Source organism: Leptonychotes weddellii, chromosome 6 (assembly GCF_054177405.1).
Source record: "Leptonychotes weddellii isolate Sample4059 chromosome 6, ASM5417740v2, whole genome shotgun sequence".
Lineage (NCBI taxonomy): Eukaryota > Metazoa > Chordata > Mammalia > Carnivora > Phocidae > Leptonychotes > Leptonychotes weddellii.
Window position 1 is genome coordinate 98,099,853 of NC_138374.1, and position 19,855 is coordinate 98,119,707.

Genomic DNA, 19,855 nt, shown 5'->3' on the forward strand with positions numbered 1-19,855 from the left:
TTAGATCGACCTATATCTTCATAGTTTCATGAACTCAACACTTCCATTTATAATTACCTGTCCAGGGAGATTATTAGAACTATTAGTATTTTGTTAGAATTTAGTAGTGATGAAGTTGGCATGGAAAGTTATCAGCTTTATGGAAATTCTTTTTCTATAAATTAAAATATACCTAATTTTATATCAAGCAAATGTTAAGTGGGGCAAATCAGTTTTATTTTTTTTTTAAAGATTTTATTTATTTATTTATTTGAGAGCTAGAATGAGAGCGAGAGAGAGAGAGAGAGAGAGAGAGCGCATGAGAGGGGGAGGGTCAGAGGGAGAAGCAGACTCCCTGCTGAGCAGGGAGCCTGATGTGGGGACTTGATCCCGGGACTCCAGGATCATGACCTGAGCCGAAGGTAGTCGCTTAACCAACTGAGCCACCCAGGCGCCCCAGTTTTAAAGACCTAATATATTTTGTGCAGTTGTTTCTCGAGGTAGATTGCAAACATTTAAAATAATCTTTAAAAAGTAAACAGTTGTAAGAAATTTCTTGGAACAGATTTAGTTGTGTACCAACAAATCTAAAACAAAGTCCTTAAGTCACTATGCCAGTATGTCAGTAATTAAAAGTAACAAGCTCTATATAATGTTGTCAAATTACACGAAGAATTTTAAGTTGAGGATGTTTTCCACAAGATGATGTATCTCTGTTTTTCAAAGAAGTATTACATACATACCCAGACAATGAACTAATCTGGAAGAACCATATTCAGTTTTTGCCCAAGACGCTTTATCACTTTGAACAGGGGAGATCACACTACAGTAAAAAACAATACCCAGTATTGGTGGTTCAATAAAATACAAGTTTATGTCTTGCACATGCTGTATGTCTAGCATAGGCTAGTAGCGGGGCTTTGCTCATCCTAATCCCTCAGGGACTCAGGCTAATGGAGGCCCCATGTTGGCCCATGCTGTCATAATCATCACAGCAGAGGAGAGAAGACTAGAGCAGAGCAAAAGTTAAGTGCTCATGTTTACTTGGCCAAAGCAAATCAGAGAACTACATGTAAATTCGAGAGAATGGAGAAAGTATAATCCTACTACGTGCTTGGAAAGAACAGAACTGGAATATTTATGAATAGCCCTAATGACCACCACGATGCTCATTTTTTTTTTTTTAAAGTATGTTTTCTTGATCACAGAACTACGTAACATTAATCATAGAAATCTTTTTTTTCTGAATAATCTGATGTCCAACTGTGTCAAGTATCTTATTTGAACTAAATTATGTGTAAGTCACAGAAGTATGGAAGAAACGTAAATACTGGAAGTTTAAATTGGGCTAAAATTTGAGTTTAGACTTCAAAAGAAATCCATAAGTCCTGGCTCCTTTTTGAAGAACAACTCTTCCTTCAATTTATCTCTTTGCTCTCACATTTTACTATCAGCAGCAAGAAGAAACAAGGTGGTGACTAACACTCTGCTAAGAAATCTTCTCAGCTGAATAGTCAAGTTCATTGCTTACAAGTTCTGCTTTCCACATCCTTGTAGGACATGATTTGCTACGCGTTTGGCCACCATATTACAAGTGTCACCTTTCCTCCAGTTTCTAACTGGAAACTTGCCAATGGTAACTTTCATGTCCATATTTCTACCAACAGTGTGTTTGTGACGACTTATATTCTGTAAGATGATATAGGTTTTCTTCACCACGCTCTTCACCTTTTTCTGAGCCCTTACCAGCAGAGTCTTTAAACATTTTATTTATTTGACTGAGAGAGAGAGAGAGAGAGCACAAACAGGGGGAGCTGCAGGCAGAGGGAGAGGGAGAAGCAGGCTCCCGGCTGAGCAGAGAGCCCTATGTGGGGCTCGATCCCAGAACCCTGGGATCATGATCTGAGCCAAAGGCAGACGCTTAACCAACTGAGCCACCCAGGCGCCCCTAACAGAGTCCTTAATATCCATATTTTCTACTAACTGCTCAAGGCAATCTAGGCTTTTTCTACCATGCTTCTCAGAATTCTCCCGGTCTCTCTCCACTTCCCAATTCCAAAGGCACTCCACATTTATAGGTGTTATTACAGCACTATTATATTTCAAGGTAACAAATTTATATTGGCTTCCTACTGCTGCTTAACAAATTATCACAGACTTATGGATTTTTAGAACACAAATTTGGAGGTCAGAAGTCTAAAACTGGTCTGTAGGGCAGTCTTCCTTCTAGAGGCTCTAGGAGACAATCTGTTTCCTTGGCTTTTCTAGCTTCTAGACTGACTACTTTTGCTCAAGGCTCCTTTTTTCCATTTTCAAAGTCAGAGCTTAGTATCTCTCTTCTTTGATCTCTGCTTCCATCCTTGTATCTTCTTTTTCTAACTCTGATCCTCCTGCATTCCTCTTAGAAGGATCCTTGTGATTCTACTGGGCCCCCCTGGATAATCCAGGATAATCTCTCTATGTCAAGACCCTTAATGTAATCACATCTGCAAAGTCCCATGTAAGGTACCATATTGACAGGTTCTAGGAATTAGGATGCGGACATCTTGGGGGAGGGGATCATTCTTCATTCTACCTTTTCTTAATGAAGAACTTGGCATCTCACATCTGCAAAGCTCAGTCCTATCAGGACAAAGCAGGTCCATGGCTCACAATGAAAAGTTATGTAGGGACAGAAACAAGGATTGACAAGTACTTGAAGAAAACCACAACAGAGAAACCTAATGGCCCATTCTTCACTAAATCCCTGTTTAATGGCCCTGTGTGCCAGACTGTGCTAGAGAGTTAGCAATATGATCTTCACCCACTACAAAATCGGAAAGTGAAATGATGTTTGGAAATGATAGAAGTATGTGTGGTGGAAGCACTTGAGATGACACTTAACTCAGAGGAGGAGGTCAGGGAAGCTTCCTGGAAAGCAAACCAGGCAGGGTTGGGTCTGGAAGGTGGAAGAATGTATACCCTGACAGGGAAAGGAGAGAATATGACAAGTACTTGGAACCATTGAGCCTGGGAGAGCCAGGGAGAGCATGAGGTGCCAGGAGGGCATATGAGAGATGACATGGTGAGGTGGGCAGGGGTGGAGGGCTCATTCTTGGACACTGGGTTTTCCTTTGAAACAAGGAGGAAACACTGAAGAAGTTTATGAACCTTCTGGCAAAATGTTTCAGAGATGGGAGCAGAGAGCCCGTCGGGAAGCCAGGCCAGTAAAACAGCAGAGTCTATGAAAGCTAACTAAGACCAGACGGGCAGAGCATAGAGGATAACAAGAGTATAGCCTCTGGAGTCACATGACCTCTCCACTTTCTACTTGTGTGACCTTGAGCATATTACATAACCTCTGTGCTTCAGTTTCCTTAGCTGGGAACTGGGGACGGAAGTCATACCTCCTTCAGTGGGTTACCTGTTGGACAGGAAGTCCATCACAAATGATAGCTTGTGTTGATAAGATATTTGCTCCTGAAATAAGGATGAGGACACAGATTTGACAGTTGTCATGAAAATTACCAAGTCCTCACTGTACGCTGAGCGCCTTGCTTTCCTTTGAGGGAAACAAGAAAAAGACAAAGGAGAGCCCCAACTTCATGGAGCAATTGCAAATGTCAGAGAAAAACAAACCCAAATACTAAATATAGCACTTACTATCATTTAAATTTAAATATCTATAAATAAAATAAATATACATAAACAGAGCATTTATATATATACTTATAGAAGTAAAAGCACTGATAAAATCTGAGGTCATCTGAACGTACAGGGGAGGTGGAAGAGGACAAGGTTTAGTCAAGCATGACGGCCAGGTTTTTGGCTGAGCTGACAACAGGAAACGGTAGTGGCCAAAAGGAGAAATAAAGGAACTTTAGGGTTACTGATTAAAACGGTGAAATATGGATTTCAAAAATTGCTTTTTCTTCCTTGCTACGTATGTGTAATGGGTGGGTCGATTCCCAAGTGAAGGTGTCTTTCTGGGCAAGCAAAGGAAAGGTGACATGGCTATTAAGCAGAAATGGGGCTGGGCAGAGGTGCGTTTTTCTTGAAGGGAATGAAACGTAAGCTTCAGGGCCTATACCTAGATGGCGTGAACTGTTGTCTGCAGAAATTAGGAGAAAATGTAGTCTTTCTGAATGGATATATTAAAATGTAACTGTTTTTGAGATATAGACTTTACTTTTCACATAGTCTCTCCATGTGGAGCCCAACCAACATTCATGGAGGAGAGAGGCAGGTGACGGTGCTGTAGATGGAGAGACCACCTGTCTGAAAGCCTGGGACTTACTGGTTTACCTCACAAGAGTGGATCTGAGCTCAGGCATGACTGGATCCAGGTGGTCAAAAAACACTCCCTCACTCCTTTGCTCATCACCTTGATTTCATTTTTTCCAGGACCCTGTGGCAATGCCTGAGTCAATCCTTACAACCCTGTCACTCAACAGGCAAGAAAGTCTTCCCTGTTAGGGCCATTTTCAAGAATCTCAGGGAAACACTGATTATTAGCTTGCCTTCCATCCGTCCAGTGCCAGCTTGGCAGGACACCACATCTTTTATTCTGCCTGTGAGCTCACTGCCTGGAAAAAAGGTTTTGTTTTTTTTTTTTCTATTACTGGACATATTTACAAAACATACACATTCTCTGTTGCATGGATTTCTCTTTTTAAAAAGTGTGTTTAAAAAAATCCTTTTATGTTTTCACATACGGGAGTTCTAAGTTTTGACTGGTGAAAAAGAACAGATTTCTTTCTTCTTTGATTATTTCTCCGTAACTTCTAGGATTAGTCCTGGCTATTTCTAAATTTAGCTCCCTGCCTATACATTTTCTTCTGTACCCTTTTGCCACCTCTCCCAACAGAAGTCAGTGTAAATGAAGGGAAGTCAATGTTTTAACAGTGGCCCCAGGCTTTCTAGCTAATACAAGTGTCAATCCTGTCACGGCACGATTATTTTACAATGTGGAATCAGTCACTAGATTTCTATACATAGTCAATAATCGAATGTGGCGTTGTTCCATTACTGATGTAACTTTTAGCCCAAGGCTAGGAAAAGACTGGTTGGTTGTAACTAGCATTTGGGTTGAAAAAGCTCTTTAAAATTGAAATATGGTACTTAGGTAATAAAAGGTAAGCACTATTTTTCCCCAACCCTCCCCCCCCACCTCCTTTCGGGGAAATGGGCTGCTAGAAATATCTTCATTCTAAACTTTGCAAACAGAATTGATCCTGAAATGTTTTAATGGGTTGTGTTTAACCAGGAGTGTCTTTATTTGCTCACCTCCTTTCTAGAAAAGCTCCCATACTCATCTTTTTCCACATCTGCCTTCACAGCTGGTGTAACCTCCCATAAGACTTCTGAGCCGAGCACTTACTGCCGACGTGGGACAATCAAGCTGGGGGGAGAAGCTAAGAACCAATGATCTGCGTTCTCTGCCGCTGTCATTTCTCATCTCTCTGAGGATCTTTTATGAGACTTTCCAATGAGGGGCTCATTAGTGGTACGATAGGCCTTAGTTTACTAAGTCTGCCTTGTGTAAAGTAGTTTCTGAATGTTTGATCCCATTTTCTCCATTCTTCTCACTCTAGATCCTACCAGGCAAATAAGTCTTCGCAGACAGCTTGCTTGTTCCCTTCTTCTTTGCCTCTCACTTTAAGTGAAAGTCTTTCCCTACCTGAGTAAAAGGGTGGGGGATGGGGGGGAGGGTGGAGCTGGCTTGGAGAGAAAAATATGTTAGACCACGTGTCTAAAAGCTCTGATGAACCAACCACACGGGCCTAAATGTGAGATGATCCCCACTCCTCCAAAGACAAGATCCTCAGAAACGTGTCCTGGCAAGCTTAAATATATAATCCATCCTTCAGGAATGTAGTTGAAACCTTCAGGTGATGGACTTACAATAAATATTAATTCAGCTACACAAATCTTTAAAACCACATATTGTGTACAAAATTATATGAATTCAGAAATATTACTTTTTCCACACTCATATTTCATCAAATAATTTAAACGTCCCAGGTGCATCTGGAATCAGTATTTTCACCACCAGTCACCTGCTTTTTTGAGTTTCTAATGTTTCCAAGGCATATTATCTTCACTTCTGACTTGACGAAATACGCCATTTGAATTTTTGTATGTTGCTGTCTTGGACATTTAATTCCAAGCCATAAATACCCAGGTTAGTAGTGGTGATCTCCACGTTGTGCACCACTTACTGCATTATTCTTTCAACATTAACTGTTAAAAAGGCTGTTAGGATGACGCACAGAAGTATTACTAAATTAGAATGGTGCTTTTTTTCTCATTTAGAAACAAAAATGATTCTATCAGCAGGCCCCTCTCTGTAAGCACCTAAAGTGCTCACCGACTAAAGCTGGTGTTTTAGGCTAACGTTTCCCTTAAACTTTGTGTTCAAAATAACAAGAGTGCCCTATACCACGTGGTTCATATAGAAGGTGGCATCCACTTTTCTCAAGGACTCCAGAAAAAAAAATCCTGCTTATATTCTGGCAAATACCACAACACAGTGAAATCTTCTCATGTGAATATGATTGAAAGGGTATCTTTTACCACCATCCAAGGTTTCCTGATGAAACTTAATAGAAATATTAGAGACTTTATTCCATTTCTCAAGGGGAATACTGAAATGAAATCTCACAAATGTTGAGGGCCCCATCTGTTGTCCAATGGTCATTTGGTAGAAAACATTCCGAGGCTGGTGAAACAACACACAACAACTTGTACGTATGCTGATGTGCTTGTCTATGTCCCTATTCTCTCTGAGAGTCACTGTTTCAGAAGATAAACTCCTCAAGTACACATAAAACCGTGTTTAATTTGTTTCTTACACGAGGCCATTATGTATGTATGTAACTGACGCTCCCATGATAATCTGACCAAAGAGAAACATAGTTTTTGATTCTTTATCACCATGGTTCTTATAATTGCAAAACAGTAACAACAGTAAATATAATAGCTATCACTGAGGACACCCTGGCAGGTGCCAGACTCCACACCAGGGCCTGCGGGCATTAATTACGTTAGCACAGACCAAGGGCCATGCACAGGCCCTGCCGTGTGGTAAGAGCCCAACAGATGTCAGCAATTACTGTTATTGTTATTATTCTAACTTATTATTATTTGATCCTCACAGCAATTGTTTGAGGCAAGCATTCACAGAGAACATTAAGGAAACCATTAAGGAGACAGAGCCTCTGAGACATTTTCTAAGTTGCCCAAGGTCAGAGAGTTATTGGCCAAAGGGGGACAGGGACTATGCACTGGCATCTCTTTTGATAAATATTGTGCATTCTTTTTTTTTTTTTCTTTTAGAGAGAGAGGGAGAGAGAGCACGAGCAGGGGGAGGGGCAGAGGCAGAGGGAGAAGCAGGCTCCCCGCTGAGCAGGGAGCCCGATGCGGGGCTCGATCCCAGGACCCTAGGATCATGACCTGAGCCGAAGGCAGACGCTCAACCGACTAAGCCACCCAGGCGCCCCAATATGGTGTATTCTTAAAACAGCCAAATCTATATAAATTAAAGAGGGTGAGAGTAAGAGCAGTCCACATAATTTTTAACACCTGCTTTGTGTTTCAATACCAGAAGATGAGATGAGAAGCCTGGGAGGGACCCAGTTTCAAAGACAGAGGCAAGAACCCCACGGCCATTGGTGAAACACAGCATCCGTACCTCCCAGACCAAAGCAACTCAAGGCCAGGCGAGTAATGGGACTAGCTGATGCACCTTGAGTAAGCAATAGGGAGCAGGGGCGCCAGGTATAACTCATAAGGACAGGCATCAGTGACTGTCTCTCCCAAAGGCATTCAAATTACATTTTTAAAAATTGAGGTAGAATCGACATATCACATTAAATTAGTTTTCAGAGGTACAACATAATGATTCAGTATTTGTATATATCGCAAGATGATCACCACAGTAAGTCTAGTTAACATCTATCACCAAACATAGCTACAAATTTTTTTTTCTTGTGATGAGAACTGTTGAGGTCTACTCTCCTAAAAGTTTCAAATTAACTACAGTCACCATGCTGTACTTTACATCCCCATAAATCATTTATTGTATAACTGGAAGTCTGTCCTGTTTGACCCCTTTTACCCAAGTTGTACACCTTCCACCCTCCCGCCTCTGGCACCATCATTTTTTAAAAGCTGAATTATAAGAACCTCAGAGCCAGTTGTTAAATATTCAGGAATTTTGTTAGCCAACAGTTGGTAGTTTGAAATCTGCCTTTGTGGGAGTAATTAGACTGCGGAAATTGGCAACCAGTATAAATCAAACCTTTTCTCCCCTCAGAGAGCTCGTTTACCAGCACTGTCTCTATATAAAATCATACACGATTGGTTTTAGATTTGTTTGCCATCCCTACCTGAGTCCTTGTTCTAGACTTGAGACAGGTGTTCATGACCAAAATAAGGTGACCTTACATAACTGACAGCTTTTTCCTTAAATAAATACCCTTTATATGTGGTCAAGAGGAAACTACAGTCCAGTGGGATGCTTTAAATGGACCAGGCTGACGTGTCATCGTGTTGCTTTTAAAAAACTGGGTTAGGGTGCCTAGGTGGCTCAGTCGTTAAGCGTCTGCCTTCGGCTCGGGTCATGATCCCAGGGTCCTGGGATCGAGTCCCACATCGGGCTCCCTGCTCGGCAGGAAGCCTGCTTCTCCCTCTCCCACTCCCCCTGCTTGTGTTCCTGCTCTCGCTATCTCTCTCTGTCAAATAAATAAATAAAAATCTTAAAAAAAAAAAAAAAACTGGGTTAAGGGAACCTAAATTCTTGACTTCCATAGGCTCAGCTCCTAGGACAAATTGCTATGTCATGTCCTCTCCACAGCATAGTGACTTCTTCCTGAATGGATGACATGGGATCCTTTTCCATCCCCAGCTCACTGTTCTGTCGTCCCGGGTCCCAGTTTCCAAAAAAGCACCACCTGGCCATGACTAGCTTCATAATTATGTCTTGTAGGAAGTTCTATTATTTCTCCTCCAAATCAGGCAGGTGTCTATTTAGGGATTTTCTTTGAAAGGACACTGTAATCTAGAAATGAATTAGAGTTGTTTTTTGTTTGTTTGTTTGTTTAACCTTCCACAGAAGAAGAAAGTCCAGCTTCCAACAAAATGTGAGGCAAATGAGAGATTTCAGCTAATCTGTGTACCATAGGACTTTCAACCCCGCTCCACAAAATTCTCATGCTTCCATTTAATGACCGCTGCGGAGAGAGATGAGAGACAAGGCGCAACGGCAAGTGCTGCTTTCTTGTCCAAAGCTCCCCTGCTTCTTTATCATTCAAACAGCCCCAAATCCATCCAGAGACGAGAACCTAAGGAGCTGCAGAAGGCAGTCAAGGTAGGATGGAACACTTTATCAGCCTTTTGAAGAAAGGCACCGCCCCACCCCAAAAGCCACCATGATGACTGACATCCTCAGCTTCCCGTGTGGAACCAATTTCCCCCTCACTGTTCTTGCATTGGCGCCTTGGCTTCTCTGTTTATCCACCTCTCTCTCTCTCTCTTCTTACCACAGATTGTTTTAAATGATTCAACTAATGGAATGGAAGCCCCTTAGAGACAGCGAGAGTGTCTGATCTACCTTTGTAGGCAGTATGTGACAGTGGGAGGCACTCAGTAAAAGTCTGAGGAAAGAACAAACGAACATTTGTCCTACCTTTACTTAACTGCTACACTATTTGGCAACATCAATCCCACTCAGAGTATGATGTTGGGCAGGTGTTTCTTAGGAATGAACTTTGGAGCTGGGGCACGAGGGTGGGGGCATCAAAGGGAAGAAGGAATGGAGCTTCTGTTGTGGTCTTCACTAAAACTGCGTTTGGGGTCCCATGGGAGAAAAGAGCAAGGAATCACATCTGTCCAAGCACATGGCACCATCATTTTTTAAAAGCTGAATTATAAGAACCTCAGGATGTTTTTGTAAAAAAATAGGTTTTAGGTTTTAACTTATTTCAAAGAAAGAGAAAGAGCTTAACATATGTTATTTCACTCTAAAAACCTCTGAAATATATTTGCCATAAACCCTCTGGGTAATAACAGTAATACATGACAACTGTTCCTCTCTTAGTTATAGCACTGATCGTGTCAGGTTAGACTTTCTACAAAACCTATAGTAGTCAAGTTCATGGAGATAGAAAGTTGGTCATTGCCAGTGGTTGGGGGTAGTGGAGTGGAGAATTGGGAGTTAGTGTTCAATGGCTACAGAGTTTCAGTTTTGCAAGATGAGAAAAGTTCTGGAGATGGATGCTGGTGATATTTGCACAAAAATGTGAATGTATTTAAAGATTTTATTTATTTATTTGAGAGAGAGAGAGAGCACATGAGAGGGGGGAGGGTCAGAGGGAGAAGCAGACTCCCTGCTGAGCAGGGAGCCCGATGAGGGACTCGATCCCGGGACTCCAGGATCATGACCCGAGCCAAAGGCAGTCGCCCAACCAACTGAGCCACCCAGGCGCCCGAAAATGTGAATGTATTTAATGCCACTGAACTGACACTTAAAAATGGTTCAAGTAGTACATTTTTTTTTTTAAAAAGATTTTATTTATTTATTTGAGACAGAGAGAATGAGAGACAGAGAGCATGAGAGGGAGGAGGGTCAGAGGGAGAAGCAGACTCCCTGCCGAGCAGGGAGCCCGATGCGGGACTCGATCCTGGGACTCCAGGATCATGACCTGAGCCGAAGGCAGTCGCTTAACCAACTGAGCCACCCAGGCGCCCTCAAGTAGTACATTTTTTAAAAAAGATTTTATTTATTTATTGGACAGAGAGAGACAGCAAGAGAAGAAACACAAGCAGGGGGAGTGGGAGAGGGAGAAGCAGGCTTCCCGCGGGGCAGGGAGCCCCATGCAGGGCTCAATCCCAGAACCCTGGGATCACGACCTGAGCCGAAGGTAGACGCTTAACGACTGAGCCACCCAGGCTCCCTTCAAGTAGTAAATTTTATGTTATGTCCATTTCACCCAATTTTAAAAAATGCACAGCAGAAGTGAGAGGGAGTTCTCACCTCCAGCCTCCCCCAGGCTTCTTTTAAAAGCTTTTCTTGATGCTTCATCAAATCTATTTGTTCTCTCCTTATTTTTATATACTCCCAAATCGACATTAAGCAGAAAAAAGATTTATGTATAAAGACCTGCTGCAATAGTCACTTATTACTTTACAGAGTCTGGCCAACTCAAAGGACGGCTGGTGTGTCGCATAATCCACTGAACAAAAGTGATCTGCAGGCTTGGTGGCACAGGCAAACACAACACATCCTGTTCAAGTTTAGATGTGCAGGAATTTGGACAATGTAATGTCACACATGTAGAACCTTTTAAGTGGGGACTCTGAGAACTCAGAGCAAGCGATCTTTGTGAGAGGAATACAGGGCTCGGTCCGTTTATGACTCCGATGCCAATCAACGTTACAGGGGAAAAAACGTAACTCCCCAGTGGCAGGCAATGAAGCCAGACTAAAACCGAAAGCAGCCAAGGGACCTCAAATGAGTATAATGCTCTCACTGGGGAAGGACCCAGCAGAGTTCAAAAAAGAGATGCATGGTGAGATCTAGAGAACTGGTTCTCTGGCGGTGGCCAGATCTTCAAAACCCAGACTCTGCCACTTCCTGTCTGTAAATTTTACACATAAATCCTTGGAGCCTCAGTTAGCTTCTCTGCAAAATGGGGATAATAGAACGTCTCTCATAAAGCACTAGTATCCCGTGAAGTGAGGTTAAAGAAGATAATGCAAGCATCTGGAACATGGTAGATATTCAAATAATTCTTAGATATTATTATTCATCTTCATGATATATTATCTATTACTAATAATACACTTATTGTTAGTGGTCATATGTACATACACTTCTGAAAAGTAACCAGGTCGGCCTCAGAGACTTGTCCTGATGTCCTGGGGTGTTTGAGAACAAGGAAGGCACCTTTAAAGATGGTGGTCTAGTCTAAAAACAAACGAACAAACAAAAAGGTCTAATCTATCCCCTCTCTTTTACATCAGTAGTGACTACAGCCTAGAGAGATTAAGGACTTGACTGAAGGCCATACAGTTAGTGGCAGACGTTAAAAAAACCTGTAATATGCCCCACTGTACACACCACACAATGATCCACCCTCAGGAGACCTTAGTCTGGGGTCCCTGGCTCTCTGTCCCAGGTAAGCACGGAACACTAGACCGCTGACTGGAAGCTCCGTGCACACAGGCTGGGCAGGTGGACCGTGGGATTCAGGGATGTGATGGGCTTTTTAATTATAGAATGTCCAAGGGCAGTATACTTAGGTCTATTTACTTGGGCCAGAGAAGGTGCATCTCATTGTGTCTTGGAGGGTCTAAACCTCCTTGCCAGCATCTGGGGAGCCAGAAGGGGGAAGACAACCAAGGAGCTCAGCATTCAGAATGCAGACTTTCACTTAAAAACCCTGATTTCACTTTGGGGTGTCCCTGCCCTTAATAGTGCCTGGCTCCAAGGAATGAAAAAGCGGAGCTGGGTTTCAACGAATCCGCCTGTTGTTAGCCCCGCTTTCACCTCCATCTCCAGAGATAACTAGTGTGAGCAATTCCTGAGCCTCTCGTGCATTCTACGGTGTAACTGGCTTTCCTGAGTTTGCTAAGTCGGTTTCCACTCTCTGCTTTCCACCTTATAGAATGCTGATATTGCTGTCTTCTGTTAGTCATAGAGGATTACTATTATTTGTAGAGTGCCTTCACTGTTGTTTTATTGGCATTTCAGAAGGAAATGAAGAGTAACAGCTATGTTCTACCTACCTGTCCCACCTAATCTATTTTTCTTTTTTTTTTTAAGTAGGCTCCATGGCCAATATGGGGCTTGAACTCATGACCCCGAGATCAAGAGCTGCCTGCTTGACCGACTAAGCCAGCCAGGCGCCCCTACCTAGTCTAATCTAGGAATTTTGCATACACTGTTAAATTCTACAACTGTATGCAATTGTTACAATCATCCCCATTTAGTGGTGAGGAAACCGAGTTTCAGCAACTTGCCCAATGTCTCCCAGAGGGTTTGAACACAGGTCTTTCTAATATTAGAATCCAAGCTGTAGATCATGACCACATCCAAGCATCCACGGTGAAATAACAGCTATCGATCATCACTAACCATTCATTATGTGCTAAGCTGCTCAAGTGCTTTGTGTGTCTTCCCTGCAAAGGCTCCGTGAGACAGGTACCTATTCACATTCACCCATTTTACACAGGAAGAAATGGAAGTTACAGACTGGTTAAGGAGCCCACCCAAGATCACAAAGCCCAGAACAGAGTCTGGCTCTAGGGGCTGTGTTCTTAACACTCACCAAAGAGTTAAATACACTACAGCTACCTTGTGGATTTCCATGATCTACTTTAGGAACCTCCCCCAGCTCTGCCTTTTTCTCTTTCCTAGATGACTTACTCCAAAAACAACAAACAAACCCCAAATCTCCTTAAATCAGCCAACCAAAGCAGAGACAATGAATAGAAGACAGCCAGATTTAAAGTAAAATCATTTTGAAAATCTTTGCACAAGAAATTATTCTACTAGATCATGCTATCCTCTGTTTATAGTTGCCTTCAGACATTCAATTCAGGAATAATGTGAAGAATGTGCCAATATAACCAGACATATTAAAAAACCTATACTTTTTAGGGAAGAAATGACAAATAGAATTTGCTTCCTAGTCTTATAGCCTAAAATTATATAGGCTAGGGGGTGCTCCTGAACAATTTTAGGGTTTTTTTGTCCACTAGGTATTCTTATATTTGCATGTGATAGTGCTCTCGGCTAGGGTGAGCTTTTATAACTTTTAATTAAAGTCTCCTTAACCTCAGTTTGCTATCAACCAGCACAATATTTTACTGCAGAAGAAATTTTAAAGTAAGTCATATTCATTATTAGTCCTCATTCACACAGAAGCATTAATCATCCATTATTTTCTTTTCCACTGATATGTCCGAGAGCTCAATTAAAAGATAATGAAATGTAGGTGTTAAACCCAAAGAAGGTGTCACTATGTCCAGAGCCACCTGATGGTGTAAAGACTTGTGTCCCGGGGCAGTTAATAGAACCTGTGAGCTGAAGGCAGCACAAAATCAAATTAGCAAAACCAAAACATTAGCCATCGGGAAATCTTAGTTCTAAATCTCTTGCTCCACAATTAAGCTAAATTACCTAAGTCGTTGTTAATAAATCACGATGCAGGAAATACACAGGGTTAGGAAGCCTAGAAAACACAGCAGGGCTTAGGCTGAACTCATACAATTTTGGCTCCACAAGCTGAGTCTAAAATAGAAAACGTGATGTAGTCAAACACAGAAAAGACCAAATGCCACGCAGAACCTCCCCCGTAAGAATCCAAATAGGAATGAGGCACTTAGACATAGCCATCCTTTTCTGAACTTCCAAGAGTGGTCTAAAAAAATGATTCGTTCTAAAATGGTGCCGCGTTCTACACAAAATCATTTTGGTGGTGGATGCTTACATATGTTCTGAACGAATAAAGGTTACCTATTGACTGTAGCCCTGACAAGTCTGCAGCCAGTCAAAGGGAAACTGAAGAACCATCTGTGTAGGCTGAAAGGCACTGTGTGCTGAATGACAGTTTACCGAGATAGCCCTGTTACCTTGACCGTTCCCTCACTGCTTCGCACGTCGCTTCCCCGGATGGAACGAATGACTTGAAGGACGTAATGCTGACACCTACCACCCCGGTATTTTATGCAGCTACGAGGCCAGCACCCGGCAAGAGGAACTCAATGCACACGTGGTGACTGATAAACTGTACCGACAGAAGTGTGTGCTACTTCCTACGGGGTTTATCCAAGTTCACGGACGCATTCCTACAGTTCAGGGAGAGCCATTACTCTCTTAACTGCTGTGTAAAGGTGAAAGCGAACCATTCTGCTAAAAGAACCATTTGCCTTCCTGAACGTTACCACGTCCAACATAATTTTGTCAGCTCTCAAGTCCAAGACAATCACTGCTTATGATCAGAAGACCTGACGGCTTCCGCAGTACCGAGGTAAGGTGGTTTTTCCTGCTACACACGAAACCACGTGAGTTACTCCACGTACTAGTTTTCTAAAACCATTTAGTGTGTGCTTGGAAATAGCTTTCGGCAGCATACACAACACATAGGTCCTTTTGCAGTTGGCAACTCTGAAACTACTATTCTGGGATACAGACTAAAAAAAGAAAACCCTAAAAGAATTTTTGGTTGAAAACTGATTCTTAGATGATTTTTCTTTTTAAAGAAACCGGGGGGGGGGGGGAATCTCAAAGTATCATATTTAAAGAAATCCTAAAAATATATTTATCCAATAGACAATGTCAGACTTTTGGAACCAATGGTTACTTTGCAGGGAGTAATTTCAAGGATCTGGGAGAGTATGGGATTGGGGCTAAGGCAAGTGATTCTAACTAACTTGTATCTGTTAATCTTAAAATGCCAAATTTTGGCATCATCTTGTCACGGAATGTGTGCTGTCGCCCAGGTAACACCTACCTGACTGTATCAGGCCAAGGGCCTATTGCCCTGGTGAGGGTGGTTTGCCAAGGTTTGGCAGGTATCTTGCCCACCCCCAACCCTTGCCGCCAGGGAAACTGAGGGGCACACTTGTGTATCTTTGAGGTAGGCAGAGGGTTGAGTGAGGGAACAGCCCTGAAATACATGATAATGGCTTCTTGCTCTGGCACTCGTAGACTCACCTGGGGCTAGGCAGACCCACTGCCCTGCAATTTATTCTCAATACAGTAAACGCCCTCGTCAAGATGATCTCCACTAAAACTGGACTCTTCCACAAAGGCTGGAAATGATCTCTACTCGGAGAAAGGTTTCTCATAGAGAACACAAACAGCATTGCCAACAAGAGTGCTTAGGCAATGCTTAACAGAATTAAGAAAATCAACTGTTCTCAAAAGGCCCTTAAGCACATCAGAGAGCATCGTTTACATATAGACAACTGAAGCACTAATTAAAAATAATTCCTATCTATTCAGTAAAACAGGCATCTTCAGAGCTGCCATTAGTCACCATCTCATTAATCTACAATCAGAGAATCATTCAAGGTAAAGCGAAGAATTCATTTCATAGGGGTGTCTTTGCCGGGGACTGGCTCCTTTTAGAGGTGCGTGGATCAGGGATCATGCCTGTGACATCGGAGGATTCTGGAGAGCCTGCTTCTGGGGGCTCATGACTTGCTGGTCTGGAGTGTCTGCAGTTGATGGTGGGGAAGAGGCTGTTTGCCCTGGCTAGGCACCTCTTTATCTGCAGAAAAGACACCTGACAATGACTCGTTCAGATAATTAGAGATTCTCCAGGAAGGGGGGCGGACGGGTGGTCCACTAATACTTGAAAAAGTCTGAATTTCCTTAAAAATATTCTGATTTGGCTTTTTCTTCTTCTTTTTTTTTTGGCTCATACGAATCAGTGCAGTTTTGCTATCATTGAAGAGAAACAGTCCCAGAAATCCTGAGTTTCTACACATCAGAGAATCTCACACATTCTAGGCTTTTAATCTGTAGGTTTGCAAAAATCTCTTGTGTCTTTTCTTTGGTTCTCAGAAGCTTCAAACATGTATTACTCTTCAATTTCACCTCTTACTCTTCTCTGAGTAAAATACTCCAATATCTATTAAGCGCTAGTGTGACAGGACTAGGACTATACTGTCTCTTAAGGCAAAGCAAGCATAACTTTCTTTTTTGGCCTCTTCAACTAAGTAGAAAATGTGACGAATCACGATGGTTTAATGCATGTCTACTCCATATCGGGCATCTTGCATGAATTCTCTCCATAACCCTCTACATCTCTTGGCATTTTACTGACAGCGTACTATTGCACGTACACACTGCGGACTCCTCCTTCACAGGTGACAGATACAGAAATTCAAGCTCAGAGAATAGCAAGCAACTGAACTGTCATGTTCACAGGGCTGGGTATTGGCAAGGTCTGAGCTCCAACCAGTCGGCCTGACTTGCACCTCCCCACAGAGGAAGCATTATCAACTCGCAGTGACTGGGCCCTCAGCTCTTGCCAGGACTGTCCAAGGGTTTTACATGGACTGACTGAGCTAACAATCATAACAATTCTATGAGGAAGTACTGTTAACAGTCACCATTTCAGATGAAGAAACAGAGAGCTTAAAAACCTGGCCCCCACTCACACAAAGCATCAGACTCCAGGTGCCCAACAACCAGAGCGAGCAGCCAGATGACCCGGCAGATTCCTCCCCTCACGAAGGACCCTGTGTCCAGGGTGCCAGAGAAGGGTCCCTGCACAGAGATGACTGCACTTGACCTCTGACCTTCTTCCAGCTAAAGATTCCTAGATGCTTTTGTTTACAACCTAATGGTTTATGTATATTTGACTTTAGAATTCCTGGCATATAAAATGGTGTTTAAAAAAAAAAATCCTAGCAACTACCCTAGGAAATAAAAGAAAAAAATGTACAATTTGTCACCTTGGCGAGATCAAATATTCTGAGGGCCCAAGTGACATGAACAGTCATCACTCACACAAATCAGGACCACCGAAATCATGAGGGTAGTGTACTGATGGGCACTGAAGAGTGTGCGTTCTGTGACAGACCTGCTAAAGCTTCTTGTTGGTGAGTGTGTGTGTGGAGGGGGGAACGTGAAGAGGTGGCTGAAGAGGAAAACAGAAAGCTAAGGTGAAAACAGTATGCTAAGCTTCCGCTTCAAAAGCTGCTAATGAATGTGTGGGAAGTGGGAAGGAAGCAGCAGCCGGAAACGGCAGCTGGGCCCTCAGAGAGCTGGTCATGGCCAAGGCAGTCAGTGGCTCTTTGCTCTTACCATTTTGAATACCAAGCGAGTAAAGCAAGACCTGTGCCCAAATTCATATAAAACAGGGGTTGATCCCAATATCCTTTTAGGACACCTGCACGCTGGTGAGTTCTTCCAGAATCCCCCACCTCACCTCTGAATAGCTCTGTCAGATCACAGCGGTGTCACCTAGGACCAAAGGGTCCATCAGCTACATTCTGTGGTAGTGGGGCCAAGCTATAGGCGGTGGTTTTTAAAGTTAAAACAGAGTCACTAAAAAAAAACAAACGAACAACAAACTAATAAAAATCAAAGAGCCCCCAAATCAATCTAAATACTTCCTAATGGGAAAAATTAAAACTTGCAGGAAACAATGTTTTAAATTGGGATTCTCTCAGGGAGCTGGCAACTCAGTCGGTGTGGCATGCAATTCCTGGTCTTGGGGTCATGAGTTCGAGCCCCACAATGGGTGTAGAGATTAAATAAATAAAAACTTAAAAAAAAAATTGGGATTCTTGGGTGAAGGTAACACTGTAAGAACAATAATGGATCGATTCATGACCCCCACTGATACTCGCGAGAGCATACCGCAGGGAATTCCCACTCGATAGTGCAAATATGGGAGCATAGGGTCGCTCACATGCACGCAAGTTCATCAGTGACAATTCATCCGTGGATGTGACGTTTGCCAATGAGGAGAAACTCTTTACTGTACGAAGCAAGATAAAAACCGATAAAAAAAAAACAAAAAAAAAAAAACACAAGCATTTTCGGGAATGGAGTGGGAGGGGAAATGACATAAAGGTTAGTGAGTCTTGTGATACTCGGGCCACTTTTATCACAGAGTGACTCAGCTGGACAAAAAATAGAAATGGATCTCCTAAGCCCAGACAGTCTTCCATTCATCTCTGCCTTTCTAAAATTATAGCCATCCTCCTTAACAGTTAGATCCTGTTTTTACAAAGTGTGGAGCATGGTTTTCCTCTGGGCTTGATCCGACTGTGCCCTGTCACTATACAGTATCACCTTTCTACTGCTAAGGCGGGTTCTGTGGTGCCCTCCGTCGCCCTTCCTCGGCGTACCCGATTGTTCCAAAATAAAATGCAACAGCCTTTTCTGGTTAAAAGCATTATATGAGTACACAACCCTGAAAAAATAACGAGCAGTGGTCACCAGGGGACTGACGGTGGAAGGTTCCTTCCTTCCTAGTTTGTTTTTAAATAAGGAGGGGGTTGCTTCCCCCCTCCCCCCAGTTCCCTTTCTTTGGGTTGGCCTAGCCTCGGCCGAGGCCTGCATCCTTCTCTGCCCAGATCCATGAGAGGCATCAGCCTTCTCAGAAATGAGCCTCCTTTACCAGCAGGGGCTCTGTCAGTGCTCTGGAAGCAGGAACAGGTTTGGGGATACGCTTTGTTAGCCTGCAAGGGGCGCCCACAGTAAAAGGCCACGCATGTCAACAGACGCTGCAGGTTCCTTTCCTCAGGCCGGGAGACTCCAATCCTACCACTGCTGTTGACCTATCCCACGGCTTTATCCACTTCTCATCTGCCTCGGTTTATTTGTCCGCGATGCTAAATTAAACCCTGTGACAATATATTCTGTGGTGAACACTGAACGCCTGTGTGTGTGTGTCTGTTCGAGGTGGGGGGTGGGCAATTACTAATTAAGATAACATTTCTCTCGTATCTTTTTAGAATATTGTTCAAAACAAAGCAGAAAGGAAGCAGCTAAGCTTTATCTCCCTCTCGCAGCCAACCTAGCCTGGGGCGACAGTGAGTCCCCTTCAGGGGTCCATTGTGTGCACATGGCCTGGAGGGCCGGCATGCAGCTCCACACCGGGACAATCTGCATGAGGCACCAAGTTGCCTCCAGGGAAATTATTTTTCCTGCCAGAGACTTGTTAGCTAAGTCAGAAGAATGCCTCTGTGTTGGAGGGGCGCTGTGATGGCTTCTTCCTCAGAACTTGGGATTGTCAAGCCACCCACCCCACCCCACACACTCCCCCCATCCCCCTCCCCCAACCCTAGTCCCAGCCCCGGGGCCTAGGAGTTAAAACAGGGAGGTTTCACCAAAAAACTGAGAAAAATTTGGAAGCACGAGGTAGCT

At 43.1% G+C, this 19,855-nt stretch overlaps 1 protein-coding gene across 6 annotated transcripts in view; it reads right to left on the reverse strand.

Annotated features, from left to right (window-relative positions):
- The window catches only part of C6H1orf21 (chromosome 6 C1orf21 homolog), a 213,772-nt gene that overhangs the window by 34,802 nt on the left and 159,115 nt on the right, over positions 1-19,855 (reverse strand). Inside the window, exon 4 of one of the 6 annotated variants that reach the window (XM_031027721.2) lies at positions 11,831-11,926. The exons of the other annotated variants lie outside the window; for them this stretch is intronic. Coding sequence (XP_030883581.1) covers positions 11,831-11,926 — 96 coding nt within the window. The remainder of the gene's footprint in view (positions 1-11,830; positions 11,927-19,855) is intronic. 6 annotated transcript variants of the gene reach the window in all.